Source organism: Protopterus annectens, chromosome 12.part0 (genome assembly GCF_019279795.1).
Source record: "Protopterus annectens isolate FY-2018-M chromosome 12.part0, PAN1.0, whole genome shotgun sequence".
NCBI lineage: Eukaryota > Metazoa > Chordata > Ceratodontiformes > Protopteridae > Protopterus > Protopterus annectens.
The window spans coordinates 153,125,018-153,139,391 of record NC_056746.1 but is presented as its reverse complement, the minus strand read 5'-3'; the positions used below and the strand labels follow the sequence as shown (position 1 = coordinate 153,139,391).

Below are 14,374 nucleotides of genomic sequence, written 5' to 3'. Positions count from 1 at the left end.
GAACATTTTTGGATTTATTTCTTACTCTCCAAAAGATAAAAAATTGCTATATATTTGTGGAACAATAACTAAGCCTCTACCCATTTGCAAAATACATTAAAAGTAACATAAAAAGTTGCTTTACTCTGCCACATCTGATGATTCTACTATTTGAGGAGACAGGAGTCTCCCTTTTCTTTTAGGGTTGCCACCTTTTCAAATGCCCAAAGTGGACAATTGTGGCACAAGCATGATATTTTGCAGGCCAAAACATACCCACAGCCAGTACAAAAGGACAGAACTTAATTTTTCCAAAATAAAAAGGTTATTCTTGTAGCATTTTAGTTGCTTATTCTGTTTCTGATAACATTTAGGTGTTTCAGATACAGAATAACTTTTATGCAACTACTACATAAAATATAAGAAATAATTTTGCCCTAAAATCTCAGGACATTTGCTATTTGTACAATTTTTTTGCAGGACACAACTGCCCAAAGAGGGACTGTCCCTCGCAAAGTGGGACAAGTGGTAACCCTACTTTCTTTATAATAAAGGGGAGTATTACTCTCTGAAGAGCTATGTTGGATAAAAGTTATATGGCACTTTGACACTTCTCAGTCCTCATGAGTTACTTGGCAACTCTGGACCTAAAAAGATGCTTATTATCATGTTTCCATAGCCATGCTTCTCAAATGTCCAGATTTTCACAGAACAGCCAGATTTCTGCATTATATTTTTGGTCCACTCCTCATAAAATTTGTGGTTTTCCAGTGATTCACCAACTGACACTAAATGACATACATTTGAGTTTCAGATTTCATATCCTTCAGAAAAGCTATTTTATGCTAGCAACTTTCTGAGCTATAAGAGCAATATTTAAAATTTGTCCCTGTTCTTGGGCCTTTGTCCCCCCATTAGTTTTGGCTTTGTCCAGATTTCTTGAGATAAGTGGTTAAGAGGTATGCATAGCCATAGGCTTCAGGAAATGTGTAAGATTCTATGTTTCTGGATCACATTATCAGTTATGTGCATTACTCTTTGGTTTGTCTACAGCGCCAAGAGTATTCACAAAATGTCTAGCCCCAGTCATACCTTATTACAGACTGAATGGTATTGACATATTTCCTTAGTTAGATGACTTGCTTATCTTTGCAGAGTCTTTATCCAGATATCAAGAGGCATTAACATGGGTTGTGTCTCTTTTGACCAATCTGAACTTCCAGATAAATATTGCAAAATCTTCCTTGACTGTCTCATAGGATTGTGTTTCTGGGATGCCTTATAGAATCTTTTATTCAAAATCCTTTTTAGCACAAGACAAAGTGTGTCTTTATTTGGAATTTTTCCTGAATTTCTCCAGTCAGTCTCAGACTTTTGCAAGAGAATTTCTCAGGATCCTAGAGTTCATGGCTTCTATAATTCTTATGATACCTCTAGCCAGATTACAGATGAGAAAGATACATTGCTTTCTAAAAAAACACATGGACCCAGCACTTGCATTTTCTGGTGTGTCAAACTCCAGCTTGGGAATTTATAAATAAAGGAACCCAGGTCTCCCTTTCCCTCCTCAGACCCCACTCCAATCCAACCTATCACCACATCAGATTTTGTTTGGGAACCAGTTTCAAGAGAGGTAAAAGTGTAAGGCCTTTGGAATACTTCAGACAAAAGAAATCCCATCAGCTTAAAACAGATGATGGCTGTGAACCATGCCTTGCAGTCTTTCCAAACCTTTTGGTGACTAGGATCTCTCCAAGTGATTACAGACAATACCAGTCAGGTGGTATATAAACAAGCAAAGAACTAGAAGGTCATACCCCCTATGCAAAATGGCAGTGATCACAACTAAAAATGAGAATAAAAATAAACACACCACTGAACAGCAGTAGCACCGGAACACAATTTAATGAAATAAATAAAATCAAAGACTTGGCGCTTTCGCCCATCCAAAAACTAGGGCATCATCAGAGTAAAGAAAATATAACCACACACAAGCTTATTTAATGAAAAAAATAACCACGATTGAATTAAATATGTAAATAAGCAAGCAATTAAATAAATAAATAGGCAAAGAAAGCCAATACACAGTTACTAACTCAGCAGCCATAATATTAGAATGCCAGTGATAGCTTGGAAGGTATCTCTTCAGCATTTCTTTATCTTCCAAGCATTTTACATTTTCATTAGAACAAAACATAATAGCAGACAAGCTGAACAGGACCAGGTCAGACACTCATGAATGGAACCTGAATAAGGGGGTCTTCCAGGAATTCATCTAGTTGCGGGGAACACTTAAAATAGAGGTTTGCCTTCTTTCAAAACAGACAACTAAACAAGTTTTATTCCATGGCTCCTTGCAAACAAGCTTGGAAAACAGATGCATTTGCATTCTGTAAGGGAATGCTCCTTTATGTATTTCCAGCCTTTCCACACATATCCAAGGTAATTCTGGAGATTCAAAAGGATACCCAAAAATACTCCTTTTGGCCCAGGCAACATTGGTTCTTCCTTCTTATGGGATTAGCCAATGGCAATTTCCACAAGCTTCCTCAAAGAGTGTGTCTACTCACACAAGATAGGGGGAACTTTGGTAGAAACCAATATCATGCAACTTCAACTGACCGCCTGTATAATTCAATTAGAATACCTTTTAGGCATTTAGTTCATGAGGACATATAGCAGGTACTGAAAGTAAGTCTGCAACTAGAAAATTCTATGTTGGTAAGTGGAAGCAATTTTCTAGTTGGTGCCTAGGCAATAACCAGGGGCCCATTCAGGATTTTGTACCACTGCTGCTCAAATTTGTGTGCCAGGTACTTTCCCCTGGCCTAACTTATTCTTTGATAAAGGCTCATATTGTGGCTATTTCAGTATCTCAGCCCATGGATCCTCCTCTTTTTTCTCTGTTGTTAAGCAGTTTCTGAAAGCAGTTTTGCACTTGAGACCTCCTCGTAAACAGGTTGCAGACCTTTGGGAACTCAAACTAGCTGCTGGAGAAATTGATATCACTTTTGAACCTGCCTATCAAGCTGATTTAAGGTTCTTGACTTGGAAAACTGTATTTGTTATTGTTCTGACATCTGCAGCAAGCTCTCCTGATTTTCTGTGGGGCATCTTTAAGGACAAACCCTCTCATTCATGCCCAAACTAGTTTCAGAGTTTACTTTGAATCAAGTCATAGGACTTACAATACAAAAAAAAAAAAAAAAAAAAAAAACGAGAACACATTCTGCATACTCTGGGCACGCATAGGTAGCTCAGGTACTATCTTGAGAGAATGAAGCCCTTTAGAAAAGCCAACCAATCATTTATTTTTTATCAAGGGGCAAAAAGGGACACCCTATGTCTAAGCAGAAAATTTCCAGGTGGGTGTTCTGAGCTATTATTTTTTGTTATTCTCACCGTGGCAAATCCATTTCAAGAAGTATGCAAGCACAGTCCAATACAGCCTTGTTTTCTTCAATAGCATACTGGAAAGGGGTGGACTCTACAAGCATTCTATGCATGGTCCTCTGAGCATACATTTACAAAGCATTACAAAAACTGGATTCTTTTCCAGGCCCATGTCTAACTATGCTAGCATCATTCTCCAAAGGAATCCTGGTTCTATATCCATTCTCATCCTAGGATGGATAAGCTTTGGTGTTCATATGTCTGAAGGGCTACTGCAGCATTGGGAATGATTAACATAGTACAGCTGTGCAAGTTGCTCTTACTCGTACTGTACTTTTGCTATGGAATAGGTATAACACGTCCTCTCTCATATTATTACATTTGCAAATGCACAATGCTTACAAAAATATACAGGAAGAAGCCTTAAGACAGTTATCTGAATACTTATGTACAAGTGATTATGTAAGTGACCAGATATGCTAGTGACATCAGCAGATGAACAGTAGATATTACTGTAATAAAAACAATTCAGAGAGAAAAAAGCAGTAGCTGGCAAATGGCTAGGATTCAGTAAGTTGGTACACAGTTAATACACATCTAACCAGACTGACTTGATGGAGTTTCGAAAGTGAGGTACTAAGTACATCAGCGTGTGTAGTACATTATAAGTCAAGTAGTAGTGTTGGTGAAAGCAAAGTAGGTATGAGGAAGAATGCAGTAAAGTGATAAAAAGGTAAAAGAAGAAGGTAGGGACCATAAGAACAAAAAATGGATTGTGCAAATAACTACTGCCTCCCGCTGGATGCCAACATAGCTTCAAATGAGGTCACAAACCCCTCTTTGCAATATACAATATAACTGACAAAATATACTTAGGTAAGGGCTCTCTTCCTAGCAAGTGCAGCAAAGTGGGATTCTGTTACCTGCTAAATGGTTCACAAACTACTTTGAAAGCAACCTTAACAATTCAGCCTGGCAGTTTTAAGACAGACATTGGAACTTACTTCAAAGGTTTCCCTCAGATATCAGTCTTGGGCCCTATCCTATTCTATTTGCACATTACAGACATTATGCCTACCACTGACCCCTTTTACATTTACCCTATATGCAGATGACATCATGTTTCAGAGATCAACAAGCACACTCCACCAATCAAGTCGAGAAACTCTAACCAATCTGACCTAAACAAGTTTTGTTTGCCACAAAATGAATCATCTTACTTTCAACTACAACTAAAACTGCCCTTATGATTTTGGCAAACCTCAAAAAGCTTTGCAGAAGCAAACCACTCTTCATCCTTTGCTTTGACGAAACTTATTTCTTACTAGTAGTCCAGCAATGTAAATATTTAAGGCTGACACCAAGCCTCAGCTAACATTTTAAAATAACATACAGAAATTATTATAAATAAAGTTAATTCCCAACTGAAAGTATATCATAACTTCCAGTCATGTTGCTCCCCCACTTGGTCTGCCTTCCAAAACCCCTGCAGTGGTCTACTTGCCTGACTGCACCCCCCACCTTCTGGAAATTCCTGGATACTCCATTGTGAATGTTTGCCTACATCTTAAGTGTTAATTCAATAAAGGTGTTAAAAAAGGGAAAACTTAATCTTTGCTCAAGTCTGGTGATATGTGCATGTTGGCAAAGACATGGCTGAAAGACGCTGTTTAGGCTTACTGGAAATATTAACAAGCATCCATCAATACTAATTGCTGGATTGCAATGAAACTGATCTGCAGTAATGATGATTAAAATGCGAGCTCAATAAAAGAACGTATGAGGCAAATGAGAAATACAAACTTAAGACAGTAATCCAGTGCATTTTATTGGGAGTGGTCAAACTCCCAACTAAGATATATTTGCTCCTCAAGTTCTAACACTACTTCTGACCTTTTATTGTCTATTATATGTGAACTGATTACACAACTGAACAATGTCTAGTTTTTCTCTTGGATTTATTAAGATTCAGAATTCCCAGCAAAGAGAATGAAGTTATCACATGGATGAAGTTATCACATGGATGACTAACAAGTCAGATCTGCCAAGTCTGGACAGCTTTACTAAGCAACACAATTAATGCTACCCATAGACAGGAACATGAAAAACTAGATCAAAATAGGAAAAAAAGACACTTCTATTCTCCCATAACATATTTGGATAGATATTGTAATGGATTATTTGCCACCTACATTGCACAAGTCTTTACCCCAACATGACCCCCATGATGTACTCCTCCTTGCATCCAATCAGTCCATGAATCCCACCTGCTAAGACAAAATCATGACTAGATTGACAACCTTACAGCCCATCAATTTCCTGCTTGAATCAAGAGCTTAATAAGCCCTTTCATTCTTCTAGAAAGAGAGAGCCAGGTGTTAGGGAGCAGTCTGTCATGCATTTATGTGGGCACCCACTTCCAAATACTCAAGTCTTTGGTGCTTTGTGGCTTCCATATATTGCCATTATCCTAGGGTACATGTAGCACACTGCCATATCAAACCATATGTTGCCTGCAATCCCTGAACACACCTGTTGGGACTGGCAATGCAGCAAGTTGAACTACCTCCTCCCCAAAGGATCCAGGAACCACTGTCATCCATTCTCTCTCACACTCCCTGCCCAGTCTCTTCCATGCTCCAGCTGCTAACTGAACTCAAGTAATCTTGGGGCATAAATAAAACCTCATCGGTCTATGATCCAGGGCTGAGGAAGCATACATTCTCATTTTATTGACCATGTATCTTTAAATCATTACTACTGTGCATCTGCATCAGTGCAAGACAACATTTGTCATTGATAAAACAGAGAGAGGGCAGGTTTCAATGCTATGTGCCCACTAGTTGTCAGAATAAGCTTTTGTATTCTAGTGATCTTGTAAGGGATAAAGTAGGTTATCAAACAATGGCTGGATTAACATGAAGCTATTTACACGAACAAATCACAGCATCAAACATTTTAATTCTAATAACTATCAAATGTTAATTGCCTATACAGCTTCCTTTTGAAAACTAAGAATAAAAATAACAAAAAACATAGTTCTCAGCTGCAAAACTTGTGTAGAAAGAAAACCAGGAGTCAAATTAGCGCTTTTGTGTAGAAAGAAAACCAGGAGTCAAATTAGTGCTTTTGTTCCTTTTACTTCCAGAACTTCATGAGAAATAAAACACCATTACAAAATCACACTTTAAATACTCAAATTAGATGACATCATTCAATTAAATAAAATGGGCTCTATTAAAAGTATGCTAAGCCAAGTATAACAATATTACTAGCATGTGAATTTTTATTATACTTGGTTTAGTGTACTTTTAATAGAGGCCATTCTGTTTGAATTCTAATTTGAGTATTTAAAGTGTGACTTTGTAATAGTGTTTTATTTCTAATGAAGTTCTGGAAATGAACAAAATCGCTAATTTGACTCCTGGTGTTCTTTCTACACAAGTTTTTCAGCTGATAACTGTGTTTGTTGTTATTTTTATTCTTAGTTTTCAAAGTGTTTGCCTGGTTTTGTGCTTTTGGTGTTTTATACGTTTTCACTTGTTTGTATCTGCGTTTTAGTCTACTATGGTTAAACTTGACTGTTAGTTGCTTTCTCCACCAAAAGTATTACAGCAGTAAACAATGCACTCATTTTCCTATCAATTTCTACATTTTCTGACACCTTTTATGAGTGAAAGCCATGCCTGAATTTGACTTGCGTAAATATTTTCACAGTGGTCTCAAATCAGAGAAGAGCTGATAACATTACCAAACCTGCATGATGCAAAACATGCATCCAACACTGTTCTTCGCACTATACCAGCTGCTGTTTCCAAAGACAGAAACAAACAATAATGTAAGCAAAAGACGTCAGCGATATAACTTGTGCATCATAAAAGTAGTATCTACCAGAATAAGTTCATTTTGAGGAAAAAAACATAAAACTTGCCCATGAACTCTCAGGATCTTAAGAGGATAAAGTAAATGAAGCATCTAGCTATACAGAATGTACTTATGGCATCTTAACAAGTAGGGGAAGCCATTGAATCTATGGACTCTTTACTACCAAAGAAAAGTAAGTATAGTTATAAAGCAAAACAGTAAATAAATATATACAACATACTTATGGTACAAATAAAAGTAAAGTGTTTGACTACAAAGGAATAATTTCAATGGCAATTTAAATGACAGTGTGCTTATTCCGTAGCTTTTCAACTCTCCCAGACACTTTTAATAACCATAATACTAACTTATCAGTTCAGTGTGGTCTGCAATTATTGACAATGCCACTATTTGTGCAATGCCATCTTCGATGCAAATGAAGATATTCAATACTTCTTTTAGCAAAAACGTTTAGAATTTACTATTTTATAAAGGAAACAGGCATAACCATTACTCCATCTCATCAGTTGGTCAAAGCAAGCTTATCACGTTAAAAGGTAAGAAAATACATACTAAACACTTAACTCGATTTAAAAAATTCACATTGAATTTATCTTTCTTTCCAAAGTTTGTTCGTTTATTATTACTTTCCAAACAGACAGAACTTTTCTGTGTGGTGCCTTTCAAAACACTGACTACATTGTGATGTGCATGAACTGAATATATGTCATTTTTTTTCGAAAAAATAATAGAATATTTTACATTCTCTTTAAATTATATGCAAAGGTTTAATAAGGTCGGATGCAACAAAGGAGCTAAAGCCACTCGGATTAAACGTTTCAAAACAATCATTTACCACAAACTCGGCTGACTCCTTAGCAAATAAAACGCGTCCCCTTCATTTACTTTTAATTTCATTTTTGTAGCTGCCTAGTAACAAAATATGCATGCATAAGGACTAAAATTAAGCAACTCTGCTATCCAATCAGAGATTAATAGTAATAGTGCAGTATTAAACACTATTACTACTACCCGTCTAAACTCAATAATCAGAAACATTGCAAACCTGCAAAAACAATACTATTCTAAGTATGTAAACAGCGTGTGCAGCCTTATTACTCCTAGTTAATAATGTCAGCAATATGAAGGAAGGGCTATAGAAATATAGACAAACAAATTCAGTACTTGTTTTCTTTTATCTTAAAAGCTCAACTAAAGTAAAACAAAGCCGCTTGTTTCGTGGGGTAATATCTGCACAACAGCAAACTATCTGGTTATAGTTATTTGTGTACACTGCATTAAATAAAAGAAGTTTAAATAAACTGATGCTATGCATGAGCATACAAGTGATACTGATTACATAGTTGGGTAATAAGTTCATCAATTCCTAATCACATCAGTAATGACAGTACGTCTGAAGTGGACCGTTAAATCCAATTCTCTTGTCCGGAAGTGCTGCCAATTACAGGCACGGGTTTTAAAACACAATTAACTAGTTACCTTTCTTGTTAGAAAACTGAGCCTCCATGACCCACTTCCTGGTTTAGTGTTGCCCTGGAGCTGAATAGCTCGCGTTGGCGTCTAGAAAACGTCTTGCGACATAACCGACTTTGGACGTCACGAGGAGGGTGGAAGCTGTAGTCAATTTGATTCTAGTTAATTGTTGGTGTTTGGCGGGTTTCTGCACTTTCTGACTAGTGTGTAGATATGTACTTTGTACCATTTTATTAAGGCTTGTACAATATGTACTTCCAACAAAAAAGCTATGATTTTGATTGTACAAATTACGCGTATTTTGTGAACTCTGATGTAAAAATGTTAAGAGTAAGCATCCTATTTGTGGTCCTAGTTCGAAGCACTTCACTTCATCTGCCAACAACATACCTGTCAAACTTACATGTCTTACATGAGGAACTCAACCAATCATAATGTGGAACAAATGAGCAAAATGTGGAATATTTATTAAAGACTTATAAGACCCTACGAGGACGGTCTTGTAATGAGTATGGCTAACAAGCATACGAAGTGTGTTGAGCTAAATGCAGGGGTGTAGCCAGAGATTTACATTTTATACTCAGACCTAATTTTGCTGCCCCACATTACCCACCTATCACTTTAAAATTGTATTCAACCCCCAAAATGCTACTCCTATATATATATATATATATATATATATATATATATAGGAAGAGGCACGCTATTTTCAGCAGTTAACATTTATATCCATAAAAACCTAGTTTTAGAGGTGTATTCCTTTTGTGCATGAATTCTCTGAATGCCTCTATACTGCAAATATTCATCTGATGTTGTAAATCTTTGTTTATTCATTACAGATAGGACCTCGGTTCCATCCTCGGAACTGATACGGCTGTTTCCCAGCTCACGCAAACCAAAAACTCTCAGCTAAGAACCTACCAACAATGCCCCTCTCCTAGCTACTCCAAATCTCATTTGTCAGACGTGTTAGCCATCTCTCTCTCAAAGCTAAGTAGGCAATTGTTAATTTTATGACAGTTTTTCTTCAAAATTACTACATTTTTAGTCAAGTTAGTCTTTTCTCACTGTTGCCTATAACCTAAGCATATTTCCTACCCTTTTCCTTGTTAATTTAATTTTTTACCTTTTTTTGGTACTGTCCCTCTCTCCTGTCCTTGACAGGCCTTCCCTTTTAACTAGTGGTATTTTTTAAAATAATATCACTGGTATTTTCTCCCTTATTTTTTCTATAGGATAGCATTTTTTACCTTACCATGTCAGCAGGGCCGGCCTTAGCTGAAACGGCGCCCTAGGCGCTCCTTAAGCCCCACCCACAACATACTCATGAAACACCCCTATTTGAGCCACACCCACAGGTAGGTCACTCCCCAAGAAAGCCACTGCAGTCATTTCCTTAAATCATTTAAATGCATAAGAAGAAAAAGATACCTTGTAATGTAGTTAAACTACAACTACCTTTGTGTACCCGTTTCCACTGTAAATACCAGCGCTGGATCGTGGTCAAATAGGGCCCTTGGCAGGGTAATAGACCACCCCCCCCCCAGAGCAGCCCCTTCTGCAGCAATCCCCTACCCCCCAGAAGCAGCCCCCTCCCCAGCCACTCCAGTGTTACATTACTTGGCTATTTCTCCTCAGTTACCATAAACACTGTTCAAACCTGTCAGTGTGTATACTGTTTTCTTATTTACTTCTACAATGATTACAAATATTTTAATAAAATAACATAAACACAGATAGCCATTTGCTAAACAAACAATACAGTCTCACAATGAAAACAGATTTAGCATGAGCAGTAAAACTTCTCTGCCCTTCAAACTCACATTCATTGAAACAGCATTAAAACCCACATTCAAATAAAATGCATCTGGCCAGTGGAGAATTAAGTTTACCTTTAGGCTCTTTTCAAACTACAGGCTCCTTGAACACATTCTTATGGCATGCATATATGCATGTGTTCTTTGATTCACCTTCCTGATTGCATTAAACTATATTCCTTGTATACTAAAGCACCATCTGTTAGTGTGTGTTTTAAAGTTGTAGTTTTGAACATTTTTGCAGTAAGCAATGGAACGAAATGTATGACCCAATAATGACAAAACTGCCCATTTCAGAACATTTTAATCATAAAAGGCCACTCAAACTTCTGTCATTACAATCCACGAGTATCAGTCAATAAGCACAATCTCTGCAGATGTAAAATTCATCTGAATAATTCTACAGTAGAAATTTGTAACTAATAAAAGGCTGTTACTGCCTAACAACTTTACATTTCAGTGTCTCATCTCCAAATTCAGTGCTTGCTGCCCTTAAAGAATTAATTGCCTATGTTACATTAAAGAAAAAGATACATTGGTAATATCGCAATAGGGGGTGACTGAGATCCTGACACACAAGTTCATAGTTACTAGGCATCTTATACAAAGGAGGGCACACTAAGAAATGCAGAACCCCTATCCCCCGTAAAATGCATCAAATAATCAGCAACTAGGTTATTACATACCATATATCCATTACCTCTCAAACTCTTAGCAAAAGAAATCTAAACAAAGCCTAATATAATGGGGGGAGGCAAAGGCCCCCAAACAGGGACAGATTATAAATATTGCTCTTAGAGGCTTAAAAAGTTGCTAGAATAACGGCATTTGTCTTGGCATACATTTTCTGAAGGAAATGAAGGTTAAAATTCAAATGTATGACATTTAGTTATTTAAATCTTCAGTGATTTGCCAGAAAGCCACACATTTTATGAGGACTAGGCCAAAAATATGAGGCACAAATCTGTACAGTTGAGAGGTATTCATATATCTCAACTTCTTAGTGCAAGAAATCTGGACAAAGCCTAACATAATGTGGATGCAGTGGCCAAAAAATAGGGATAGATTTTAAATATTGCACTTTAAAGTTGCTAGAATTACAGGATTTGTGTTAACTTGCATTTCACAAAGAACACAAAAAAGCCACAATGGGGAAAGATCATTTTTTAAAGCACTGCATTTAGAAATGGGAACGGAGAGACTAGCTCAAGAAAGATTTCAAGAGTAGCCCTCAGACTGTGTCAAAAAGAGGTAGACTTTTTTTTTTTTTTACAAGCTTCAAATAGTACATTAGTTTACTCCCATGGCAGGATGAGTATCCACTGGAGTTGGTTGATTATCAGAGCCCATTTTGCTATGGGTCATTAGTGTCTTTAGATCCACTGCAACATTTTCAGAATATAAAAACACAGTTCTCAATCTTTTACCACATGAATCAGGAACAAAGCCAAAAGTACTATGGGAGAAGAGCAAAAAGATCCAGACTCAGGGACGCATTTTAACTTCTATATATCTAGTTGCTTACACAGATTTTGCATTAGCATGCCCATTTTGAAGAATATAAACTATAACTCCAGTGTCTCCCATCATTTAGTGACAGCAATCCTCAAGAATCAGTGCAAGGCCAAAAAGAAAAAAAATATATTTTAAATATGTCTATATACTCATATCTCTCTCTCTATATTTATCTATCTACATATCCTGTCTATATCTAGATAAATCCATATTTATAGATATCAGAGGCATAGCTGTTTCAACCTCCTTGCTCAAACCGAAGAACAAAAAAAAAAAAAAGGGCAGCTCTGATAGACTGCTTATGGGAGTCTGAAGCAAAGGCGACAGTTACATATGGAAAATGGAATGCATACCTCTGAACTGTACAGATTTTCACAGAATGTCCAGATTTTTGCCTTATTTTTGATGTGTTTCTCCTAAAATCTGTACTTTTCTGGCAAATAGCTGAGGATTGAAGTTATTAAATAATGACAAACATTTAAGACTCCACATCCTTTAGAAAATTCATGCTAATGCAAAACCTATTATTCTAATAACTTTCTAAGTTTATAAGAGCAATATTTAAAATCTGTCCCTATTTGTCCCCCCCCCCCATCATTTTAGACTTCGTCCAGATTTTTTTGCTCTAAAAGGTATGATGGAATAGCTGTAGAAAGTGTGTGCCCTTGTGTTAACAACACTTATTCTTGTAAAGCACCAAGGCCTGTACACAGTCTTCAGGACTTTCATTTAACATTTCAGAGGTAGAAAGACATGGTGATGAAGGAAGTATGTAACAGTGTTAGTTGAACAAAACACACACATGCACTTTCTCTCTCATATACACACATACTATCTCAAACAGTAACACACACTTTATCTGTCATACAAACAGAACAAGCACGTAACATACTACATTGAAATATTCATATATGCAGCAACTTAGTATCTCCTACTGGTCTGACTACCACCACTGTAGTGATTACTAATGATATGGCAAATGCATCTACCCGGTTAACATAAATCAACAAACAATTAAATAGCACAATACTGATTAGCTATCTCAGAGTTTTACTACCCATTGCAACCCATTCACAAAAAACACCTTTAACATTTTTTAAGGCAACTTAAATTGCCATTCATTGACACACACACACACACACAATATAGGGTGACAACATCTGCATACAAACCATCAATAAAACATTCACTTTAAACATGCAATGATTTCAGTTTTGTGTCAAAAGCTGGAGACTTGATATTCTACTAGTCAAAAATGCCCATATGATGCATCAATTCACTAACTTCAAACAAAACGTTTATGCTACATGACCAATGTGCAGTCTCCAACTGCCCAACTACGGTATTATCAAAAGTTTTGGGGAGTGTATTCTTTCTATTTCAGCTGTTCTTCCTTTTAATTCAGTTACCATTTTTGTGTTAGTAGAAGGAATACCTAACACCAGAATCCGTGCAGTTCCTTCTTAACAATAGTTCAGTAAGTTCAACTACTGCCATTTTATCTACCCAGCTTTTAATTTCACCATCAATACAAAAAGTCAAGTCTTATTTCAGTACACATTTTATAAAGTATCAGACTTCTCCTGTTTATCTTGTCCACTATCACACTTGACTGGAAATTGTTATTGGTTTCTACCTTCTTGTGAAACGTTAAATAAGCAACACAAAAATAATTCAGGATACAGATCAACCAACCACAATTATTCGTGGCATCACTTAAGCGTTTAAGTAATCCAAAAACATCATAATAGGCAGTCAAATTAAAACTATGAAATTATTTCAAAATTCTTGCAAAAAACTATCAGTAACTGTTGCACGTGGGGACTAAGCCAAAATATATGGACGTAACAGTTAAACAAGCAACAGTGTGCTCTACGTCACTATGTGCAGTTTTTGACAAGCAACGCAGGTAAAAATAATCACGATAGATATTATACGACTGCATTTAAGAAGTCTATTAAGTAGTCCATCAGAGTACTAATGGTAGCAGGACATAATATCACATAGGAACATAATGTAGAACAAATTGGCAACATGTGGAACACCTAAAAACAGTTTACTAACAAAAACAATTAGGAATCTCACATGATGGTTAAATGTGGTACTTTAGACTTCTAAAAGTTTTTTTAATGAATTAATAAGATTATGTATTATTTACAAAAAATATGGGTTAAAAATTTCTTAAAACTGAATGCATGACAGACAGACCATTCAAAATGGAACTGGGAAGAACACACCATTTTTAAGATTAGTAATGAAAAATGTTCTTCATAATGAAGTACACTTGAGAGACGTGATGCTAACAGCAAACA

General features: G+C 36.4%; 1 protein-coding gene across 1 annotated transcript in view; it reads right to left on the bottom strand.

Annotated features, from left to right (window-relative positions):
* SNX29 (sorting nexin 29) overlaps positions 1–8,788 on the bottom strand; it is a 3,382,132-nt gene extending 3,373,344 nt beyond the window's left edge. The window contains exon 1 of the mRNA XM_044089182.1: positions 8,737–8,788. Coding sequence (XP_043945117.1) covers positions 8,737–8,764 — 28 coding nt within the window. The 5' untranslated portion in view covers positions 8,765–8,788. The remainder of the gene's footprint in view (positions 1–8,736) is intronic.
* Between the last annotated feature and the right edge of the window lie 5,586 nt (positions 8,789–14,374).